This window comes from Taudactylus pleione, unplaced genomic scaffold (genome assembly GCF_031769625.1).
Source record: "Taudactylus pleione unplaced genomic scaffold, aTauple2 ptg000258l, whole genome shotgun sequence".
Classification (NCBI taxonomy): Eukaryota; Metazoa; Chordata; class Amphibia; order Anura; family Myobatrachidae; genus Taudactylus; species Taudactylus pleione.
Window position 1 is genome coordinate 2,798,111 of NW_028284660.1, and position 23,986 is coordinate 2,822,096.

At 43.5% G+C, this 23,986-nt stretch overlaps 1 protein-coding gene and 1 pseudogene across 5 annotated transcripts in view; one reads left to right on the top strand and one right to left on the bottom strand.

Annotated features, from left to right (window-relative positions):
- The window catches only part of LOC148514811 (uncharacterized), a 188,347-nt gene that overhangs the window by 101,216 nt on the left and 63,145 nt on the right, over positions 1 to 23,986 (top strand). For all 5 annotated transcript variants that reach the window (XM_088480937.1, XM_088480939.1, XM_088480941.1 and 2 more), the window contains one exon: positions 7,520 to 7,579. In XM_088480937.1, coding sequence (XP_088337063.1) covers positions 7,520 to 7,579 — 60 coding nt within the window. The remainder of the gene's footprint in view (positions 1 to 7,519; positions 7,580 to 23,986) is intronic.
- On the bottom strand, positions 2,330 to 2,448 carry LOC148514812 (5S ribosomal RNA; annotated as a pseudogene).

A 23,986-nucleotide genomic window follows, 5' to 3' on the forward strand; every position in this document is an offset into this window, starting at 1 on the left:
GTTGCGGCCCTGTTCAAGTATATACACAGTATATATACTCGTATTACATACATACACACACAGGGCCTGATTCAGACCCGTTCACAAGCGCTCTGCGCTCGCAAGCGGGTCGGTGGTGGCCCAGTGAGCATGCGCACGACGGAGCCGGCTCCGTCGTGCGCATGCGCGGGACCCGGATAGCAACGGACAAACCGTTGCTCCAAGTCTCGTACCAAAGGGGGCGTGCTGTCGATGTTAAGTGACAGCATGCCCCCTTTGGTGGGCGGGCCAGTGGCGTGGCTGCCCAGACGGAGGAGTTCCCATGGGAATGCCTACCGTCTGGGGCCAGCCCCACTGACATCACAGTGGGAGTGCTTTTAGCTCTGTTAGAGCCGAAAGCACTCTAGGGCTTGCGGCAACGAGACCCTACCACAAGGGTCTCATCGCAAGCCCGATGGTCGTGATGGTCTTAACCATCGCGACCATCATCATGGCCGCTCGCTATAGCTGTGGGTGGTCACCCACAGCTATACGAGTGGCCGGGAGGCCGCTCTAAATAACCAGAGGGCCGACCCTGATTCAGAGCGAGTGCTGAGTCAGAGCGTCTGGCTTTGAATCTGGCCCACAGTGTTATATATATATTTATACACACACATACAGAATGAATATATATATATATATATATATATATATTCCAAGTGTACCAGGTAATAAAGCGACTGACGTATAAACAATATAGTGATATAGATGTTTGATAGTGTTTACAAAATAGATAAATATAACACGTGTTTATAAAAATATATAACACATTTTAATATTAAAAGGTAACAGGCATATATTGAGTCTATTTAAGTGAACGCAGCAAGTGCAATTGTTGAATATAAACAAAGTGCAAAAGTGCTAGTAAATAAATAAATAGGCCTTATATAAAATTTATACATTCATATATAGAAGATGATAAATATATAAAAACAAGAGGAATATATAAGGTCAAAAACATGGAGGAATCAATACATATCAACAGTTTAAAAATATATTAATTCTTAAAACTGTTAAAAAATGTAAACCAAATAAATAAATAGTCCAAGAAGTTGCTATTAAAGGTATATCTTATCTGTATCAGTTCATTCAGGCAAAGGCAGCTTTTTCCAATGCGTTTCGTCCGTTTAGGGACTTCATCAAGGGGTGCATATAGACAGGGGTTACTGCTTTATATACCCACTGTGAAACAGGATTTGGAGTGAATCATTAAGCTCATTTGTGATGTCACTTCCAGTTTGCTAAAAAACCCGGAATTGTGTTCATTCCCTTTTGTCTTATAAGTTAGTATTAATAGTGGGAGCTTTTGGAGTGATATAATAATTTCCAAATAATTTTGAAGTTTAAATCCATTCGCGGCCGTGCGCCAGCTTCCGTGCTAGCCTGTTGCTTCCGCCCACCGATGTCGTAATTTCCGGTTTCGGCGCGTGCACAGGTGTAGTGTGGCGACAGCGCCCGCATCGTGATGACTCAGGTGATGTGGCCTCAATATTGTTGTAATCCATCTATGGGGATAATGTTACGCTGCTCCTAACATCCGCATCGTGGTAACTAAGATGATATGGCCGCCATATTGTTGTAGTCCGTCTATCGTCATGACTCTTTAGGGGAAATCTTCCGGTGTTGACAACTACTCTGTGTTGTCACGTGACCATTCTTCTGCATCAGCGTTGTTATGGTTACCCGGCTGTCATCACTCTGAAGGTCTATCCGCAGCTAGTGATCATTAGAAAGAAAACATTTTAAGCTATTCAACTTATTTCTGATTAATTTTGAGTGCCCAACTTCCTATCACATGGAATGTCAGATAGAATATAAAAAGAGAAATTAAAATTTGGTTTCTAGAATCAGATTTGTAGCAGGATGAAGGATATATATATAATTGGAGGAAATACTGAATCCTAAACGTGTGAATCCCAAAGTATATGATGATCTATACTTCATAGTGCAAAATGATGTGTATATAAAATGAGTGGAGAAATAGAAAATGAATAAATGAAAAAATGTATAAAAGAAAAAATGAAAATAAAAATAAAAATAAAATTAAAATAAAATAAAAAAATTGTTATATTATAGGATGAAGTCTCTAATAGTCCGAGTTCAATTGTCCGTAATAAAAGAATGCCTTGAAGTGAGGGATAAATTCAGAATAGATGCAAATCAATGGTTGAATTCTTCTTAAATGTCCAAGGAATAAATTCAGGATACGAGGATATCTTCAGCAGGGTTCACAATTCTTTGGCTTGTATGTAGCCCCTCTTCCTTTCGCTATGGTTTGAGTGGCTAATCTGTGCCCTTCTAAGAATAACATCAGCTACAACACTGAGTATTCCCTGGAGGTCCCCCTTCCAAGTACTAACCCAGCCCAATTGTGCTTAGCTTCCAAGATCAGACGAGATTGGGCATCAGTACAATGGTAAGGATGTAGGTGATACAAGGTATCCATAGCTACCAACTCATCCATCATAGGAAGGGGGCAATCTCATAACTTTCGTTAAAGCCATTTGGAGTCTTTGTATTCAATTGGAAAATCCAGAATATTTCACGCTGTGAACGTTTCTTGCCAAGGTCTCCTCCTCTTTCTCCCAAGGTTACTTGTTCTATGGCTTTGAAAGTGAATTCTTCAGATATATATATATATATATATATATATATATATATATATATATATATGACCCATTTGTGAAAGAATACTCAAAATATATATTTATATATAATTATTAAACTTTTATAAGTAACTCAGCCTGCCCTACATTATGTACATTTTATACTAGTATAAAGCAGCAGCCTGGCCAGCAGTACTTACAAGCACCTTATTACCTCAGGACTGCTGCTGCCAGGCCGCCTTCACGGAGCTGCATTGCTGAGCCTGCCTTTGCTGGAGGACAAAGTCAGGGCCGGCCGCCGGAATACTTCTGGGTGCGGTGGTGGCGTGCAGCACTTATGTGACATCACACGAAGTGACGTCACGTGATGCAAAGGCGGACATGCCGTAGGGCATCACTGTGCATTAGCAGCGCTGGGAGGGCTAGTAAAAGCCCTCCATTCGACGGCATCATATGTATGCTTTTGAACCACCGGCGCCGTAGGCAAGGGGGAGGGATGGGTGGGATGGGGGTGTGCACGGCCGGGGGGCGGGGCCTCGGATGGCCACTGCACTGGCAAGCTGCTATAGAAGGAAAAAAATCCTGACTACAGCAGCACACACAGCTGCTTCTGTGGGCCTATTATGATGGTGGGCCTGGAGCTGTAGCTCCATCAGCCCCATTATTAATCGGCCCTGCTGGTACCTCTGAACAAGTGTGTACCATTTCCCTCCCCTCCCACAGGGTAACCTGTCCCATCTCCATTCCCTCCCATAAGGTAACCTGCACCGTCTCCCTTCTCTCCCATAGGGTAACCTGCCCCATCTCCCTTCCCTCCCATAGGGTAACCTGCCCCATCTCCCTTCCCTCCCATAGGGTAACCTGCCCCATCTCCCTTCCCTCCCATAGGGTAACCTGCCCCATCTCCCTTCTCTCCCATAGGGTAACCTGCCCCATCTCCCTTCGCTCCCATAGGGTAACCTGCCCCATCTCCCTTCTCTCCCATAGGGTAACCTGCCCCATCTCCCTTCCCTCCCATAGGGTAACCTGCCCCATCTCCCTTTACTCCCATAGGGTAACCTGCCCCATCTCCCTTCCCTCCCATAGGGTAACCTGCCCCATCTCCCTTCCCTCCCATAGGGTAACCTGCCCCATCTCCCTTTTCTCCCATAGGGTAACCTGCCCCATCTCCCTTCGCTCCCATAGGGTAACCTGCCCCATCTCCCTTCCCTCCCATAGGGTAACCTGCCCCATCTCCCTTCCCTCCCATAGGGTAACCTGCCCCGTCTCCCTTCTCTCCCATAGGGTAACCTGCCCCATCTCCCTTTCCTCCTATAGTGTAACCTGCCCCATCTCCCTTCCCTCATGGTCCTGCCCCATCACATAATAATCATAATAATCATCACCTCAGGCAGGGGGGCTGGAGTGTGGTAGGCGATCAGCCAATGCCAACGGTGACTGAAATGTATAGAACCCATTCAGTTTCCTTATGGGAACAGGGCAGGAGAGGGCCTGGTGATGGTGCAGGCTACTGTGGTGGTGCAGCAAGGGACGGGGCCGGTAACCGCCGTGCCTGCAGACACAGGCAGAAGCATCCGCCATCTTACCTCAGCACTGGGTACCGGGACCACCGCACTGAGGAGAATGGGACAGATGCCTGACAGCCCTCTCACATGTGACCACTCCCATCACTAGTCAAGGACAAAGAAGATGCAATGGATGTGGTGGTGCTCCCCGGCCTGTCTGCTGCTCGCCACGGGCCGTCCAAGGTGAGGAGGGGGCGTAGCCTGAATGTCTGACATTAGTAAGGGACCGGACCACCTGTCCTCTGTCGCTCCCAAACTGGTTATTATAGAGGGTGCAGGGGGTACTTGCTGGGCTGGCAGGTTCCCTAAGCCGCCGCCTTTGCACAGGCCACTTCCTCCACCAAGGGCAGTGGGAGGGATCTCAGAGAGCAGCAGGGGCTGGCTGCTGATCCGACGCTGCTGCTGGTTAAGAGAAAGCAAAGCCTGCCTGGGCTTCCGCAGCACAGCGGCCTCTAATACAGGGGTAGATACACATCCACCGCCCCTGATAATTTAATGTAGCGTGATAGAACACGAGCGGCCGGGGAACATCCAATGCCAGCCTCCCAGCCGCCCACAATGTGTGGGTAGTTGACCATAGGCTGCCTGCGGCCCCAGAATGTTAAAATTGTACCAGCCCGGAGGGGGCAGATGGCACCCTGCCCCCCGGCCCAGCCCGCCCCTGGAGATAATTACTGTGTCACATTATGTTCAGTATCCCAAGGCTATTTCTACCTATACATTGTATTTCCTTCTGTTGTAAGTGTAAGTACAATTGTTTATATTTCGGTGTAAAGAGGTCAATCCTATTACTTGCGAAGGGAGCGAGTTGCCATTGCAACAGCGTTACAACACCGACAACCCCTCGCACCTTTCGCGGCCCGCTCCAAGCTTGAATTTGCTGAATTTTGCTCGGAGCCCTAAGGGGTTGCGAGCAATTTTCAGCGGATCCAGGCTGCCGTAAAGTGCGCCCACTGCCGCGATGACTCACACCCGTGAGATCATCACGGCTAATTGACCCCTTAGTTTAGCTTGTCTTATGCTCATTTGCCTGGAATACAAACAATATCATAACAGTTTGTGGTTGTCATTAAATATTTGTCTATTTTGCTACGTGTAGTATTTATAAAACCGCCAATGACAAAGTATCACCTTGTTGGCTTGCACAGATGTGTCTTTTTACACTGTGGCTTCACTTATTGCCATTAGCCCCTCTTGGCGCGCCAGGGCCCGGCGACTGGGTCGCACCAAGTGTCTTTCTCGCTCAAAATATGTGTCTTATTCGCATAAATAAAAGATCTATGAGCAACAAAACTACTTTACTAGATTAAACTGATCAATGTGATGTGTGACATTTGTACATCTGTGTAAGATTGAGAGGGTATGTAATAAGTTCTGAGTTTTTGTACGAGTATGGACTCGCATTGTCTCGCTGTGAGTATGATGCAAGTTTGTACTTTAACTTGCAGTATGTAATAGCCTGCGCGTTGGAAGGTGTGAGTTTATCTTTAGTGCAAGACCATATGAGAGTTATGCTATTGTGGGAAAGCTCACAAATTGTAACGTGAGTTTCATTGCAAGGTGTGAGTTAGCCAATGTAACCATTGGCAGCAGAAGCCTGCACAGATCAGTGAGATTCATGCAGGCTTCTGTGTGTTAAAAGTGAATGAAAGTGTTATAAAAATCTGAAAAATTACATTGAGTATGCTACCCCCCAAAAAGCATAACCAGCACCAGGCTCTAAGGGCTGAAAATATGGGGGGGGGGGGGGGAGTATAAAGTCCACTGTATTTTCAACACCCAGCACCAGGCTCTGTGAGCTGGTTCTGGTTATTAAAATACGGGGGAAAAAAATAAAGATGTAGGAGTCGCCCGTATTATCCACATCCAAACACAATAAAACATCAGCTATGGTCTTTTCTATAGAAATCCATGGGCGGGCCATTAGTTAGCTGAGAGAGCTGAGCCCTCAATAGTCTATGGAGAAGCGTTTATTGGCTCAGAGAGGCAGGGGCTTGGCTCTCTTAGCCAATCAACAGTCCATCCATAGCTTTCTATAGAAAATAAGCATTATTTGTGTAGTACTGTACTGTACTTAAAGTACAGTACTAAGTCCAGTGGGCTCGGTTTTTAATTTTTTTTATTTTCCAAGGCCTATTGACATTCTACATGGACTGAAAAGGACCTGAACCAAGGAATTGGTGAGTGTGTTTTTTTTTTTTTCTGCCAAGACCCAGGATGCTACTGGGAGAAGAGGACCAACCGGAACCAGGGAGTAAAGGTAAGTATTTACTGTGTGTGATTAAAAAAATATTACAACACTCGGTGTACAGTATGTGTATTGTCTTTATTTTAATATTTCTTTCATAAGAGGACTACAGGTACCAGATGGCCCTTAGTGCCTGGGCTTGCTGGCACTTGTGGTACTCCAAGTGCCAACAAGCAGGACAGGCTTGCTGGGACCTGTAGTATCCCTGTAAAGGACAATATAATTTCTATGACTCAATCAACTCTGCACCCAGTGTTGTGGAGGATAGCGCAGGCCTGCTCGGGATGGTGGTCTCCTTTATTAAGGGGGTCCCCACTTCCTGGGGAATTCCTGGCCTGGGCTGACTAGTGTGGAGTTGTGAATGCTTTGGCAAGGGGATCCCATCAAGGGTGTCCATCTGCTGTTGCATTACACCCCAGCTAGTTAGAACCTGGTCTTGTTGTGGATAATATGGGAGAACCCTACTCATTTTATCCCCTGTATTTTCACAACCAGGACCTGCTCACAGAGCCTGGTACTGGTTATGCTTTTGAGGATTCCCCACATAATTTGTTTAATTTTTTAACACTATCATTCACAGAAGCCTGCATGGATTGCACTGATCTGTGCAGGCTTTTACTAAACACGCTGCAGCTGAGTCTCTCGTACACTCTGACTGGTGTCTCTATGCATCTGTGATACAAATAAGACACAAAATGTAAAGAACAATAAGGCATGCTGCTCCTCACGGAGCGTCTCACCCGTCCTGGTCGTCTCGTGCTGAGTTGCGTTTAGGTGCTAGGTGTATGAGGACACATCTGTTTATCCATTCTCTCCTACTCACAAATTTTGGGTTATTTTGGGAGAGTAGACCCCCCCCCCGGATCTTGCCCACTTTCCCACTAAAGTAAACAGTCTGGGGGCTTGATTTGAGGAAAATCATATTTGTGGCACCGTTAGCAGTTCAATGTTCTGCATCCCCACATCCCCGACACCCTCAAGGACACATTTCCATCTGGATCTCCCAGAGGGGGCCATAGAAGGGTCAGCAACTGAGTATATCGATCACATCATGCTTATATATGATTTTTATTTCTATACAGGTCTTCCTAAACCCACAACCGGAGCAAAGCCGCCTGGACTACTAAAAAGAATATTTAAAGGTACAGTAACCTTTAGGGATCTATTTGTTAAAAACCTGTGCTAACTAAAAGTCTGTATAGAGCTTCTCTCTGTTGATATGTTTGTACATTGTTATACACAGATTGATTAATAATAGTAGACACCAGTGAAACTAGCAATTGAGGCAAACCAGGCAGTGGGACTTAAACAGCAGCATTGTGTTTATTTGCAAGCGCTGGTGTGTACAGCCATACTCATAATAACAATAGTATGTAGTGAAGTCTGAGGAGAACATACAACAGACAGTCCAGTCATGTATGTGCAGTAGCGCGGGATATTTCACTCCTGAGTAGTGCTCAAAGACAGTGACCAAAATGGCGCCACGCATGCGCAGATTACTTTACTGTTGCCATCTTGGAAAAAGATGTAATGGAGCCACATGGAGACAGCGCAGTACGACATATACCAGCACTCTCCTCCTCACTGGCAGCTTAACAGGCTTTTACTACAGTAGGCATTACGGTATACATTGATGGGTACAGGATAACGCCATCTCACGTACTGTAAATCTCAGATTTTTGTTGCTTGTTAAATTGAGTCACTTCTTAATACCCATAGCGTGCTGCGGTAACCGGCTAACTTAGAGGGACTTAGGAGAAATATGTGATTTCTCTGCAGAAGCCCTTTTGGTAAGCAGGAGGCGCCAGAGATGAGATGTAGTCAGCATGCCTCCAAACGGCATGCCGACGGACTACTGTATATCCCGGCGCCAGAATACTGACATTAGGTGAGATCCCGGCTCCAGATTACTGACTGCCTGAATGCTGAAGGTAAGTATCAGGGGGGTTATGTTTAGACACTTAAGGGAGGGTTAGGCACCAGGGAGGGGGATGTTAGGTTCAGGAACTAACTTGGGAGGTAAGGGTTAGGCACCAAAGAGGGAGGGTTAGGGTAGGGAGAGGGTTAGCATACCGACGAAAAAATGTCGGTATGTTAACCCTGTCGGGATCCTGGTGTCGGGATTCTTGAGTTGAGTGCCGGCATTACATACTCAACCTGTCAGAGATAACATTTTCCTTTGGCAACAAAGGGGTAATGACTTCTTTATAAATAGACCCCTGTGTGCTCGCGCAATTGTACAATTTTGGGGCCAGGTGGGTCACCTGAGACCAGGGCTATTTTACTAGAACAATAGGTTCAGATACTGTGGGTACAGGTACTGGGGGAGGAGCTATAGAAAAACAGTATTGGTGTGAAGCAGGGGCAGAACTATGGGAGACAATGGAGGCGCCAGCCGCCGGGCTCCAGCACTGAAGGGGCACCTCCTCCATTGTCCACAATATATTCAACTCACTTAGGGCTGTAACTATGTGCCCGGAGTGTACCGACACTGCCACCCAATACATGGCACCTCTTCCCGGCACCTGAGAAGCCACCATACACTAGTGGACAGCTCAGTGTCAGACCATCAGCTGCTGCCATTGTCTATCTCTAGCCTGTCCCTAATCATTGGTGTTGCTGCTCCTCAGCAGGTTCTTATGTTAGTGTGACACATCCGGTGCCCCCCTCACCCACAAATCTCTATCTCAGTCCTCCATGGCATGCCTATACTCTGTGTGCAACTGCGGGTGTATCTGCATGTGAAATGTTACATTACAGTGTCAGCGGCTATGATGGTGGACACCGAATTATAACCTGCCTCCGGGCACCTGGGATGAATTTACGCCACTGGTGTGAAGTACACTCCAGCGCAATATGTCCCACACTATATCCAGTTACTTTCCTCCAGGATGTATTGCCGCAGAATCAGGTGAGGAGAGCGCAATCGTGAGACAGGTATCAAACTAGGGGTGTGCACCGGCCACTTTTCGTGTTTTGTGTTTTGGTTTTGGATCTGGATCTTTCTTCGTGTTTTGGATCTGGATTGGTTTTGCCAAAACCACCCTTCCGTGTTTTGGGTTCTGGGTTTTGTGTTTTGGATCTGTATTTTTTTGAAAAAAAGCATAAAAACAGCTAAAATCACAGAATTTGTAGGTTTTTCTGCTCCTATGCTATTATTAACCTCAATAACCTTAATTTCCACTAATTTCCAGTCTATTCTGAATACCTCACACCTCACAATAGTGTTTTTATGTCCAAAAGGTTGCACCGAGGTAGCTGGATGACTATGCTAAGCGACACGAGTGGGCGGCACAAACACGTGACCCATCTAGGCGTGAAACTGCAGTGGCAGACAGGATGGCATTGAAAAACTAGGCCCCAAACTGTACATAATGCAAAGAAAAAAAAGAGGTGCAAGATGGAATTGTCCTTGGGCCCTCCCACCCACCCTTATGTTGTATAAACAGGACATGCACACTTTAACAAACCAATCATTTCAGCGCCAGGGTCTGCCACACAACTGTGGCTGAAATGATTGGTTCGTTTGGGCCCCCACAAAACAAGCTGGCAATTAATCTGTCCCTGCACAAACTGGCTCTACGGAGGCAAGAAGTCGTCCTCATCCTCCTCATCCACAGATTCCTCACCCTCTTCAGTGTTATGTACATCCTCATCCTCACAGAGTATTAATTCGTCCCTGCTGGAACCACAGGTCCCTCTGTACGTTCTGGAGGCTGGTCTCCCTGGAAGAGTTGATCATTCATTTTATGAACATCATCTTCTCCACATTTTGTGGAAGCAACCTCCTACGCCTTTCGCTAACAAGGTTCCCGGCTGCACTAAACACTCTTTCGGAGTACACACTGGAGGGGGGGCAACTCAGGTAAAATAGAGCCAGTTTGTACAGGGACCTCCAAATTGCTTCTTTTTCCTGCCAGTACAGGTACGGACTGTCTGACATGCCTACTTGGATGCTGTCACCGATGTAATCCTTTAACAGACAGACGCACGCTTGTCGCTGCTGCTTTGAGGATTCAAGTGCGGCTACAGCCCACACAATTCACAAAGACAGAAAAAAAAAAAGAATATTTTTATTGTTTGTGGAGCACACTTTGAGGGTTACATCACCCTCTAACAGACAGACGCACGCTTGTCGCTGCTGCTTTGAGGATGCAAGTGCGGCTACAGCCCACACAATTCACAAAGACAGAAAAAAGAAGAAGAATATTTTTATTCTTTGTGTAGCACACTTTGAGGGTGTCACCACCCTTTAACAGACAGACGCACGCTTGTCGCTGCTGCTTTAAGGATGCAGGTGCGGCTACAGCCCACACATTTCACAAAGACCGAAAAAAAAGAACAATATTTTAATTGTTTGTGTAGAACACTTTGAGGGTGTCACCACCCTTTAACAGACAGACGCACGCTTGTCGCTGCTGCTTTAAGGATACAGGTGCGGCTACAGCCCACACAATTCACATAGACAGATAAAAGAAGAAGAATATTTTTATTGTTTGTGTAGCACACTTTGAGGGTGTCACCACCCTTTAACAGACAGACGCACGCTTGTCGCTGCTGCTTTAAGGATGCAGGTGCGGCTACAGCCCACACATTTCACAAAGACCGAAAAAAAAAGAACAATATTTTAATTATTTGTGTAGCACACTTTGAGGGTGTCACCACCCTTTAACAGACAGACGCACGCTTGTCGCAGCTGCTTTAAGGATGCAGGTGCGGCTACAGCCCACACAATTCACAAAGACAGAAAAAAGAACAATATTTTAATTGTTTGTGTAGCACACTTTGAGGGTGTCACCACCCTTTAACAGACAGATGCACGCTTGTCGCTGCTGCTTTGAGGATGCAGGTGGAATCTAGACGGGATTTGGAACCGAGGACACACTACCTCCATCAATTGTCTAAATCCCACTGCACTAATGTCGGATACCGGACGCACGTCTAACACCAACATAGCAGTCAAGGCCTCAGTTATACGTTTTGCTTCAGGATGACTGCTGTCGTACTTCATCCTCATCGCTAGGGACTGTTGGAGGGTCAATTGTTTAGTAAAAGTAGTGATGTTCCTACTTCCTCTCTGGGATGATGAACAACTCCCAGCAGCAGCAACAGCACTAGTAGGAAGTGGTTCTTGATCTTTCCCTATTTTATTTTTATCAGAGAAAGTTTGGTCCTCCATTTATGTTATATTGATATATATATACGTGCGGCTAAAGCGCACACAAACACAGAAAATATTTTTTTATTTTTGCTGGAGAGTAGTGCACTTTGTGGGTTACACCACCCTTTAAGAAATGAGCCAGCCGGCTCTTTACTTATGGGACACAGGCGCACGCTTGGCGCTGCTCCTTTGTTGATGCACGTGCAGCCACAGTGCACACAAGTCACAAACACAGAAAATATATATTTTTTTGGTTTGGAGTGTACTTTGGGGGTTACAGAACCCTTTAACGGTCAAGCCAGCCGGCCCTTTACTTATGACACAGGCGCACGCTTGGCACTACTTTGTTGATGCACGTGCGGCTACTGCGCACACAATTCACAAACACAGAAAATAATTTTTTTTTTGGTTTGGACTGGAGTGTACTTTGGGGGTTACAGCACCCTTTAACGGTCAAGCCAGCTGGCCCTTTACTTATGACACAGGCGCACGCTTGGCACTACTTTGTTGATGCACATGCGGCTACTGCGCACACAATTCACAAACACAGAAAATAATTTTTTTTTGGTTTGGACTGGAGTGTACTTTGGGGGTTACAGCACCCTTTAACGGTCAAGCCAGCCGGCCCTTTACTTATGACACAGGCGCACGCTTGGCACTACTTTGTTGATGCACGTGCGGCTACTGCGCACACAATTCACAAACACAGAAAATAATTTTTTTTTTGGTTTGGACTGGAGTGTACTTTCGGGGGTTACAGCACCCTTAACGGTCAAGCCAGCCGGCCCTTTACTTATGACACAGGCGCACGCTTGGCACTACTTTGTTGATGCACGTGCGGCTACTGCGCACACAATTCACAAACACAGAAAATAAATTTTTTTTTGGTTTGGACTGGAGTGTACTTTGGGGGTTACAGCACCCTTTAACGGTCAAGCCAGCTGGCCCTTTACTTATGACACAGGCGCACGCTTGGCACTACTTTGTTGATGCACATGCGGCTACTGCGCACACAATTCACAAACACAGAAAATAATTTTTTTTTTGGTTTGGACTGGAGTGTACTTTCGGGGGTTACAGCACCCTTAACGGTCAAGCCAGCCGGCCCTTTACTTATGACACAGGCGCACGCTTGGCACTACTTTGTTGATGCACGTGCGGCTACTGCGCACACAATTCACAAACACAGAAAATAATTTTTTTTTTGGTTTGGACTGGAGTGTACTTTCGGGGGTTACAGCACCCTTAACGGTCAAGCCAGCCGGCCCTTTACTTATGACACAGGCGCACGCTTGGCACTACTTTGTTAATGCACGTGCGGCTACTGCGCACACAATTCACAAACACAGAAAATAATTTTTTTTTGGTTTGGACTGGAGTGTACTTTCGGGGGTTACAGCACCCTTTAACGGTCAAGCCAGCCGGCCCTTTACTTATGACACAGGCGCACGCTTGGCACTACTTTGTTGATGCACGTGCGGCTACTGCGCACACAATTCACAAACACAGAAAATATATTATTTTTTTAGCACTTGGGGGGAGCACCCCTGATGGACAGAGCACCCCCTGGACAACACTACAGCACCTCTTTAGGACTGGGACACTGCACAGGACTTTGGAGTGGACACAGCCCCTATGGAGAACTGACTGCACAACACAGTCCAGCCAGCCCCTATGGACTTTGAAGTAGTGGACACAGCCCCTATTAACAACAGCAGCACAGCACAACACAGCCAGCCCCTATGGACTTTGAAGTAGTGGACAACAGCAGCACTACACTACACTACACAGCCCTAACTCCCACCCTCCCTCTTCACTGTCCACAGCCGAGTGAGAAAATGGCGCCGACGTGGGTACCTTATATAGGATCCAAAACCCGCGAGACTCGGAAGGCGGGAAGATGACGTTTTGCCTCGATTTCAGAATCCGAGTCAGGCGGGAAAAGTCGAGCCTGACTCGGATCGGACTCGGATCGGGGGGGCTCGGGGGGGTTCGGATTTCAGAAATCCGAACCCGCTCACCCCTATATCAAACACAACTGTACTTCATAACAAAGCTCACGTACAACAAGGTTTAAAATCTCACATATCACCCGGTGATTAGCCCTTAAACAGCCGTTCATAGGACTTCCTGGCTATCGCTGCCTCTAGAAGGAGCAGAAGATGTCACCGCGTATGGCCATGCAAAACGCGTTTGATCAAGGACTTCGTCAGGGGGTTTGGCTAACCATTCTATCAGCCCTCTTTTATACTCACTACGTAAGTTGTTTTTGATACCGTTCTCACGATTGCACTCTCCTCTTTACCTACATAAATATAATATATATATATATATATTATATTATATGCACATTCTAGGTTAGACATCTCTCAGAGACTGTAAAATGCAAAAAAATTGTAAATGTATTCCAAGTTGAATGTTTCAAGGTATACACCCCTTCGTCAGGACCATATACAGGTAAAAGCACACTATAACACTTACCCACATAAGTACCCCCTGAACACCCACCTTGTCCACTCCATGCCGCTGCTCATCCGGACCGCCCTCCAGGAAGCCCCGCTCAGCCGCACTTCCGGGTCCCGCCGAAGGTGTTGCCATGGGAACGCCAAGCTTGCGTTCCACCGCCAACATACATCCATGTTCCAGTGGAGGCAGCAACAGGGAATACCAGAGGGACGGACCTGCAGCATGAACAGCACAAGTGTGATGCACAAAAGAATTAACACATATGGCACTGCCCAAACTAAGAAATACCTGATCATACCACCTATCTACTGGATGAAAAAACATTGTTCATAGTGGATAAATGTAAAATACATAAAAAATTGAAAAAGAAATAAAGGTGGAAAAAAAAAAAGTTGACAAAATATAGGGAGAGCATTCCTCATAATCAAGTTATTAGACTGACATATAATTACCACAAGTAGTTAAGTTATACAATTCCAATTACTTTTGTCATTTAGACCCTTAAGACTGATGGTGTCCAAACGCAAAATCCATTGTGACTCTTTAATCAGAAGACTCGCTTTGTCCTCTCCACAGGGTGAAGGCAGTACATGATCAATGATAAAGTACTTCAAAGAGGCCAGTGTATGACCCTGCTCTTTAAAGTGCTTTGTGACTGGTTGGTCAATAGTTCTACCCCCCAGTGCTAAATGTATGGCAGATCTGTGAGCTGCCATGCGCTCACTAAACTTCCTGGTGGTAAGAAAGGGCACATGGGTGCACGATAATGTAAACAACGAAAGTGCTACTGCACGTTAAAACATGAGGTATATCATACATTTTATTTAAAAGAAGGTACTCACAAGGGAATTTAAAATAAAACTTATCTGATAATACATTTTGGCCAGGACAATATGTCATCGTTATTGAGAGGTTCAGGAATGAAGTTCCTGCTGAAAAATTGCCCTGTCTGAGACCATTTGAGTTTGACCTCCATTATTGAATGCATACCTATTAAAAAGTTAACTTTTAGATATTCATATATCATGTTGAGTTCCCCTGACAAATAAAGTACTTTCCTCCTTCCAATTGTTAAGTACTTCCCAATTAGAACCACCAGATATTGTTCTTCTTTTGCTGGAATGGAAACCTCACACAGAGGACCACACACACCTCTGTAGCCCAGTTCTCTCTAGCCACCCCCACTGTTTTCCATGCAATACTAACCTTAGGCAGGGGTGTAACTAGAATTTTGAGGATCCCATAGCAAAACTTGTAAGGGCTCAGTTCTCAAACAGGTTCTGCTGCAGGGAGAGGCAGCCACCCCTACCCACAACCCCATGGTGCATGGCCTGCCCTTACTGACATCAGATGCTCAGACTCCACTCCTGGTACCCGGTGCCAGATTAAGGTCCACATGGGCCTGAGCTGAAATTTAGGAAGGGCCTATCATTACTTCCCCATACTATATCACTGAACTACCTCCCAACACTACTTCCCATCACAATATCACTGCACTTCATCTCCACATGGAATTAGCATGGCCGGCGGTTCTAATTCTGACAGCGGCAGCCCTGCAGGGGTGAAAATCCCGATCGCTCACTAAGGTGAATATATCTAACCTAACCCCCCCACCCCTAACCCTAAGTCTCCCTTAGGGGTGCCTAACCCTAACCTCCCCGCCAAGTGCCTAAACCTAACCCCTTCTTCCCCGCAGCCTAACCCTAAGTCTCCTGGGGGAAACTACAAGTAAGCTGTAAACAAAGAATGCGATTGGGATCCTGCTGTACCATTGTTGGCCCAGTGAGGGTATTTCAGACATCCAAAAATCAAACATGCTCTCTATATGTATTTACAATATACTTCCCTCTGTGAAAGAGTTCTCCTAAATGCCAGGGTTCCCTGTAGTACATAGCCAGGATATTTATATAAAAAATGCAATATCCCCAGCGAGTTAAGTACATAATAATCGCGGCTGGTCCACGATTATAAGTACATAGACCCCAAAAAGAAGTTTTTTTTTTATTATTAAAGGAGTGTGATTGTATAAAGATTGGGACACATGGTGGATTTGTGACTCCCAAACTCTTGAAGCACCCGAGTGTTGCAGTATAATTAAATGTGAGTTCTGGCTACTTCAAGTCAGGGCCGAAAGGCCAGGAGGCCGCTCTAAAAAACCAGAGGGCAGACCCTGATTCAGAGCGAGCGCTCTGTCAGAGCGTCCGGCTCTGAATCAGGCCCACAGTGTTATATATAACCGTCACTCCGGGTCTCGTACCAAAGGTAGCGTGCTGTCGATGTTGAGTGACAGCACGCCCCCTTTGGTGGGCGGGCCGGGGACGTGGCTGTTAGAGCCAAAAGCACTCAAGGGCTTGCGGCAACGAGACCCTACCACAAGGGTCTCGTCGCAAGCCCTATGGTCGCGATGGTCTTGACCATCGTGACCATCTTCCTGCTCACTCGCTATAGCTGTGGGTGGTCAGGAGGCCACTCTTTAAAAAAACAGAGGGCCGGCTCTGAATCAGGCCCACAGTGTTATATATATATATATATATATATATATATATATATATATACCTATATACTGTATATATATAAAAAAGATGGAAACAAGTGCCTCATAGTGTAAAAACGTTTTTATGGAAGTTGGTTTCACGCAACACACATATATATTACGCGTACCGTATTGCCCTTAAATATAGGCCTATATTGTGTGGTCTTTATCGGGATGTCACTGCTGGTCCCCCAAAAGCGGATCAATATACATCAGTCCACAGTGTCTCACCGAACCCAGTATGTATAGGGAGAGAGAAAGAATACTCTCATAGTGTAACAGTAAATTCAACTTTTATTACACACACGTGAGCACACATATATAGAAACAATTACATTTAAAAAAAAATTCAGAAAGCTTATCTGGTGACTGGCCAAAGTCAGTAAGCGTAGGTAGCCCTTTCCTCAACGCGTTTCATCCACTGTGCTCAAATAGCCGGACTTTGTCAGGAGGATAACATGAGAGAAACCTCTTCCCCAGTTTTATACCCATATCTTTAATTACCTAAAGCCCATACATGGTCAGAACGGATTTCCGATGGGCGCCGCCATTTTAGACCCAACCGCGCATGCGCGGGATAGCCTAATATCGTGGAGGTTCCCATCTAACCTCCCTCTACTTCTCCTACCTCTCATGCACTGCCCGTCTCAGCGGTGCGTGCTCTAGTGATAATCAGTCACTACATGCTATTACATAGCAGCCGGTGGCCATTTTCTTGGAGTACATAATGTTTGTATGGTGGACGCCATTTTGTTGTAGTTTGATTCTACATTCAATATAGCGAATCCTGGGTATAGTAAACGGAGGTTTCATATTTCTATCAGGCAGCATTACATATTATAAATAAATTAACTGTATACCTTAACATTTAAGATTGCATTTTCCAAGACCCAATATAGTTATTATCATAAAATGCCATTAGATATAAAAGCTAATATTAAAAATATATATAATATATAATAAAATATAAATTTATAAAACCCAAGGTTATGTTAGCTTAAAAATACATATATTAAATCACATGATAGTGTAAACATTTTTTATAAAAAATTCATAAAAATTCATAAAAAGGGTGTCAACTCATAACTGTCCTTTAGACCACAGGGAGTCATTGTATTAAAAGTAAATATCCAAAACATCTCACGTAGTGACATTTTTTTTATCTCTGTCACCCCCTCGTTCATTCAATTGTACACATTCAATTGCTTTATATTTCAGACCTATTGGGTCCCCATTGTGACAGAATGGTTAACCCCTTTGTTCTTAATGGCCCTAACATGCTCTTGTATCCTGAGTTTGACATTCCTTTTTGTCTTCCCTATATATTTAAGATGGCACGGACACTCCAACATATATTTAATCCAAGAGGAAAGGCAATTCATTTTGCTTTTTATATTATAAGATATTGTATCATCATAATTAAAAAAATAAATATGATTGTTATCAACAAATTTGCACATGTTACCATTTGTGCACTTAAAAAAGCCATTATTTTTAAGAAAGTGCATAGTGCTCTTCCCTAAGGGCCTTAAAGTGCTTGGTGCTAGATGATTCTTTAGGTTATTGCCTTTCTGAATGCTATCATGGGTTTAACTGGTAACACTTGATTTAAAATGGGGTCACTTTTTAAAATTTCCCAGTGTTTATTTAAAATATTTTTGATTTCTTTCTCTTTATTATTGTACTCTGTAACAAAGATCACATTTCTTCCACTATTCTCTTTCTTTTTATATTGTAATAAAGTTTCTCTTTTCACTCCCCTAACTTTATTTTTCGCTCTCTGTATAGTATCTTTCGGATATAGCTTTTCTCTAAATCTATCCGAAAAAATTTCTATTTGTTGTTGACAAGTGTGGTCATCCGTACATTTTCTTCGTATGTGGCAAAACTGAGAATATGGTATATTCGTTTTCCAGTGATTTGCATGGCCACTCCTGTAATGCACATTGCTATTCGAGTCTACATGCTTAATAAAGTTACGGCTTGTAATTTTTTGACCATTGCTACTTAACACTAGATCCAAATATTCTATTTCATCATGACTGAATTTAGATGTGAATGACAAATTGTATTCGTTCATTCTCAAATACTCCATAAATTCATTAAATTCTCCTTCTGTACCGTTCCATACTACTAAGATATCATCTATATACCTTGCATACAGCACTAATTGATTCTTATACCTGTGATCACCATAGATGTACTTCTCCTCCCAGCTCCCCATATGCAAATTGGCGAAGCTGGGAGCAAACATTGTCCCCATCACTGTTCCTTCTATTTGAATAAAAAATTCTCCAAAAATTTAAAATAATTATGAGTTAAAATGAATTTTATTAAAAGACAAATAAAATCTTTATGCTCTAATTCAAGATTCTCGTCTTTATCCAGAAATTCCCGACAGCTTTGTACCCCCTTCTCGTGTGGAATAGATGTATATAGCGATTGCACATCGATTGTAGCCCATTTATATGCAGGCTGCCATTGCATTTTCTCCAAAATCTGTAATATGACAGTTGTGTCTTTTACGAAGGACTTTAATGCCTGTACATATTTGTTCAAAAATTTCTCTACATATTCCGAACATCCGGACATCAGAGAATCGATGCCAGCCACTATTGGGCGCCCCGAAGGATTATTCATATCCTTATGTATTTTTGGCAATTGGTAAAAGATAGGGATTACCGGATTGTTTTTAATAATAAATTGATACTAATTTTTAGTAATGATGTCTTTACGCATTGCTTCTACCAAAATGCAGCGAAGTTCCTCCACAAATGTCAAGGTGGGGTCTTGTTCCAATTTTCTATATGAAACCACATCACCTAATAATCTATTTGTTTCTTTAATATAGTCTTCCCTATTTAATATTACCAATCCTCCTCCTTTGTCTCTGATTTAAATATAAGTTGTTCATTACTTTTAAGTTTTTTTAGGGCTTCCTTTTCAAAGTTAGTCATATTGAATTTCTTCAAATTTTTATCCTCTAATTCATTCAATTCTTTTTTTGCTAACTCATAGAAAGTCTCTATCTGAGTACTCCTAGATTCCAGAGGATAATATTTAGACGGGGGTTTCAATCCTGATTTAGATATTTCCTCATAGTTCTTTATAACGCTTGATTCTTTTTTCATAAGATTCCGTTTTAAAGTCAAATTCCTCGGAAATTTATTCAAATCGACAAACATCTGAAACTTGTTCATTTTGGACATTGGAGCAAAAGAGAAGCCTTTTTTCAAAAGTGACACTTCTGTTGAAAATACCTTGTTTCCGGAGGATCTCATTACTAATTATATCAGGTTCCTTCTTTTTTGGTTTCTTTCTTCCTCCTCTTGTTCCTCTTCTCCTCGATATCTTCTTTTTAATGGCGACGCCTTCACAGATTCCTCTTTGAATAGGTACTTGGTGTATCTCTCCCGAGGGTGTGTAGTTAAGGGTGGTGTGTGACAGTCACTTTCTTCCTCTGAATCCATTCTATTAAGCGCAGAGAATCTATTACTTTGTGGAATACATATGTCTCTTTGTGATATTGCTAGTAGGTTTATAGCGTTTAGATTTCTGCGGTATATGTACCCATTCATTCCTATTAGTAGGGACATATAATTTTTTATTTTGATTAATGTTGGAGTGGTCTTGACCATATCTGGTGGGCAAAAATTGTCTATTTTTGCTCCAATCCTGAATTCTGTTATTGGTATAATCTGCCTTGTCTCTAAGAAACTTTCTCTCTTTAGTCTGTATAACCAATTTCTTATTAAGAGCCAATAGATTGGATTTAAAATTTTCATCATTTTTCTTTGATTCCAATAAGATCTCTTTACTTTTAATTTCTCTCTCAATTGCCTTGTTTTTTTCTCTTTTACTATAAGTTTCATAAGTTTAAGGGAGCTTTCATGTAATATCTTATCCCATTCTTTTAGAAAAATTTCATTATCTAAGCCAAATGTTGGTCTTTTTACTATTCACAGACCCATTGGTATACGCCCCACTGTGACGTATTGTTCCAAAATGGCTATATCCCACCACACTCGTATTTCTTTATTTAATGATCTTTCCACATCCCAGAACAGGTCATCCAGGCCCTGATCTGGGTTTGGAAGATCTATATCCTGATCCTCATTAAAAATTCTCTTACATATACCTGTTCTATTGTCACCTCGAATATTTCCACTGAACATATTTATAAGGTGAAATAAACAATAGTATAGTGAGCAGCTAACCAGTCAAACAACAAATCACAAAATAATATGATACTGATCACAGCGCTACACCAAACAGATATATAGTCCCAGAGTATCGTCTCTGTATTGCAACTCCACATTATGACACTACTCCCAATTCAATAGGCGGCTGCTCGAAGTTTCCCCATTGTGGCTTTTGTTGTACAGTCCTCAATGATTCTTAAAAATATAAAAAAAGATGGAAACAAGCGCCTCATAGTGTAATAAAGTTTTTATGGAAGTTCGTTTCACGCAACACACATATATATTATGTGTATCGTATTGCCCTTAAATATAGGCCTATATTGTGTGGTCTTTATCAGGATGTCGCTGCTGGTCCCACAAAAGCGGATCAATATACATCAGTCCACAGTGTCTCACCGAACCCAGTATGTATAGGGAGAGAGAAAGAACACTCTCATAGTGTAACAGTAAATACAACTTTTACTACACACACGTGAGCACACATATATAGAAACAATTACATTTAAAAAAATTTTCAGAAAGCTTATCTGGCGACTGGCCAAAGTCAGTAAGCGTAGGTAGCCCTTTCCTCAACGCGTTTCGTCCACTGCGCTCAAATAGCTGGACTTCGTCAGGAGGATAACATGAGAGAAACCTCTTCCCCAGTTTTATACCCATATCTTTAATTACCTAAAGCAAAACGGAGGTTTCATATTTCTATCAGGCAGCATTACATATTATAAATAAATTAACTGTATACCTTAACATTTAAGATTGCATTTTCCAAGACCCAATATAGCTATTATCATAAAATACCATTAGATATAATAGCTAATATTAAAAATATATATAATTTATAATATATGATAAAATATAAATTTTATAAAACCCAAGGTTATATTAGCTTAAAAATACATATATTAAATCACATGATAGTGTAAAAATTTTTTATAAAAAATTCATACAAATTCATTAAAAGGGTGTCAACTCATAACTTTCATTTAGACCACAGGGATGTGTGTATATATATATATATATATATATATATATATATATACACACATACATACACACACACACAGAATATATATATATATGTATATATATACATACAGGGTATATAATATATATATATATATATATATATATACACACGCACACGTGTGTATGTGTGTGTGTGTGTATATATATATAAATATATATATTACCCATTTGTGAAAGTATACTCAAAATATATATTTATATATAATTATTAAACTTTTATTAGTAACTCAGCCTGCCCTACATTATGTACAATTTATACTAGTATAAAGCAGCAGCCTGGCCAGCAGTACTTACAAGCACCTTATTACCTCAGGACTGCTGCTGCCAGGCCGCCTTCACGGAGCAACATTGCTGAGCCTGCCTGTGCTGGAGGACAAAGTCGGGGCCGGCCGCCGGAATACTTCAGGGTGCAGTGGTGGCGTGCGGCACTTATGTGACATCACACGAAGTGACGTCACGTGATGCGAAGGCAGACATCACTGTGCATTAGCAGTGCTGGGAGGGCTAGTAAAGTCCCCCAAACTGGTGATTATAGAGGGTGCAGGGGGTACTTGCTGGGCTGGCAGGTTCCCTAAGCCGCTGCCTTTGCACAGGCCACTTCCTCCACCAAGGACAGTGGGAGGGATCTCAGAGAGCAGCAGGGGTTGGCTGCTGGTCCGACGCTGCTGCTGGTTAAGAGAAAGCAAAGCCTGCCTGGGCTGACGCAGCGCAGCGGCCTCTAATACAGGGGTAGATACACATCCACCGCCCCTGCTAATTTAATGTAGCGTGATATAACACGAGCGGCCGGGGAACATCCCATGCCAGCCTCCCAGCCACCCACAATTTGTGGGTAGTATTTGACTACAGGCTGCCTGCGGCCCCAGAGTGTTAAAATTGTACCAGCCCGGGGGGGGGGGGGAGGCAGATGGCACCCTGCCCCCCGGCCCAGACCGCCCCTGGAGATAATTACTGTGTCACATTATGTACAGTATCCCAAGGCTATTTCTACATATACATTGTATTTCCTTCTGTTGTAAGTGTAGGTACAATTGTTTATATTTCGGTGTAAAGAGGTCAATCCTATTACATGCGAAGGGAGCGAGTTGCCGTTGCAACAGCGTTACAACACCGCAACCCCTCGCACCCTTCACGGCCCGCTCCAAGCTTGAATTTGCAGAATTTTGCTCGGAGTCCTATGGGGTTTCGAGCAATTTTCAGCGGATCCAGGTTGCCATAAATTGCGCCCACTGCCGCGATGACTCGCACCCGCGAGATCATCATGGCTAATTGACCCCTTAGTATAGCTTGGCTTATGCTCATTTACCTGGGATACAAACAATATCATAACAGTTTGTGGTTGTCATTAAATATTTGTCTATTTTGCTACATGTAGTATTTCTAAAAACGCCAATGACAAAGTATCTCCTTGTTGGCTTGCACAGATGTGTCTTTTTATACTGTGGCTTCACTCGTTGCCATTAGCCCCTCTTGGCGTGCCAGGGCACGGCGACTGGGTCGCACCAAGTGTCTTTCTCGCTCAAAATATGTGTCTTATTCGCATAAATAAAACATCTATGAGCAACAAAACTACTTTACTAGATTATACTGATCAATGTGATGTGTGACATTTGTGCATCTGTGTAAGATTGAGAGGGTATGTAATAAGTTCCGAGTTTTTGTACGAGTATGGACTCGCATTGTCTCGCTGCGAGTATGATGCAAGTTTGTACCTTAACTCGCAGTATGTAATAGCCTGTGAGTTGGAAAGTGTGAGTTTATCCTAAGTGCAAGACCATATGAGAGATTTATGCTATTGTGGGAAAGCTCACAAATTGTAACTTGAGTTTCATTGCAAAGTGTGAGTTAGCCAATGTAACCATTGGCAGCAGAAGCCTGCACAGATCAGTGAGATTCATGCAGGCTTCTGTGTGTTAAAAGTGAATGAAAGTGTTATAAAAATCTGAAAAATCACATTGAGTATGCCACCCCCCCAAAAAGCATAACCAGCATCAGGCTCTAAGGGCTGAAAATATGGGGGGGGGAGTATAAAGTCCACTGTATTTTCAACACCCAGCACCAGGCTCTGTGAGCTGGTCCTGGTTATTAAAATACGGGGGGAAAAAAATAAAGATGTAGGAGTCGCCCGTATTATCCACATCCAAGCACAATAAAACATCAGCTA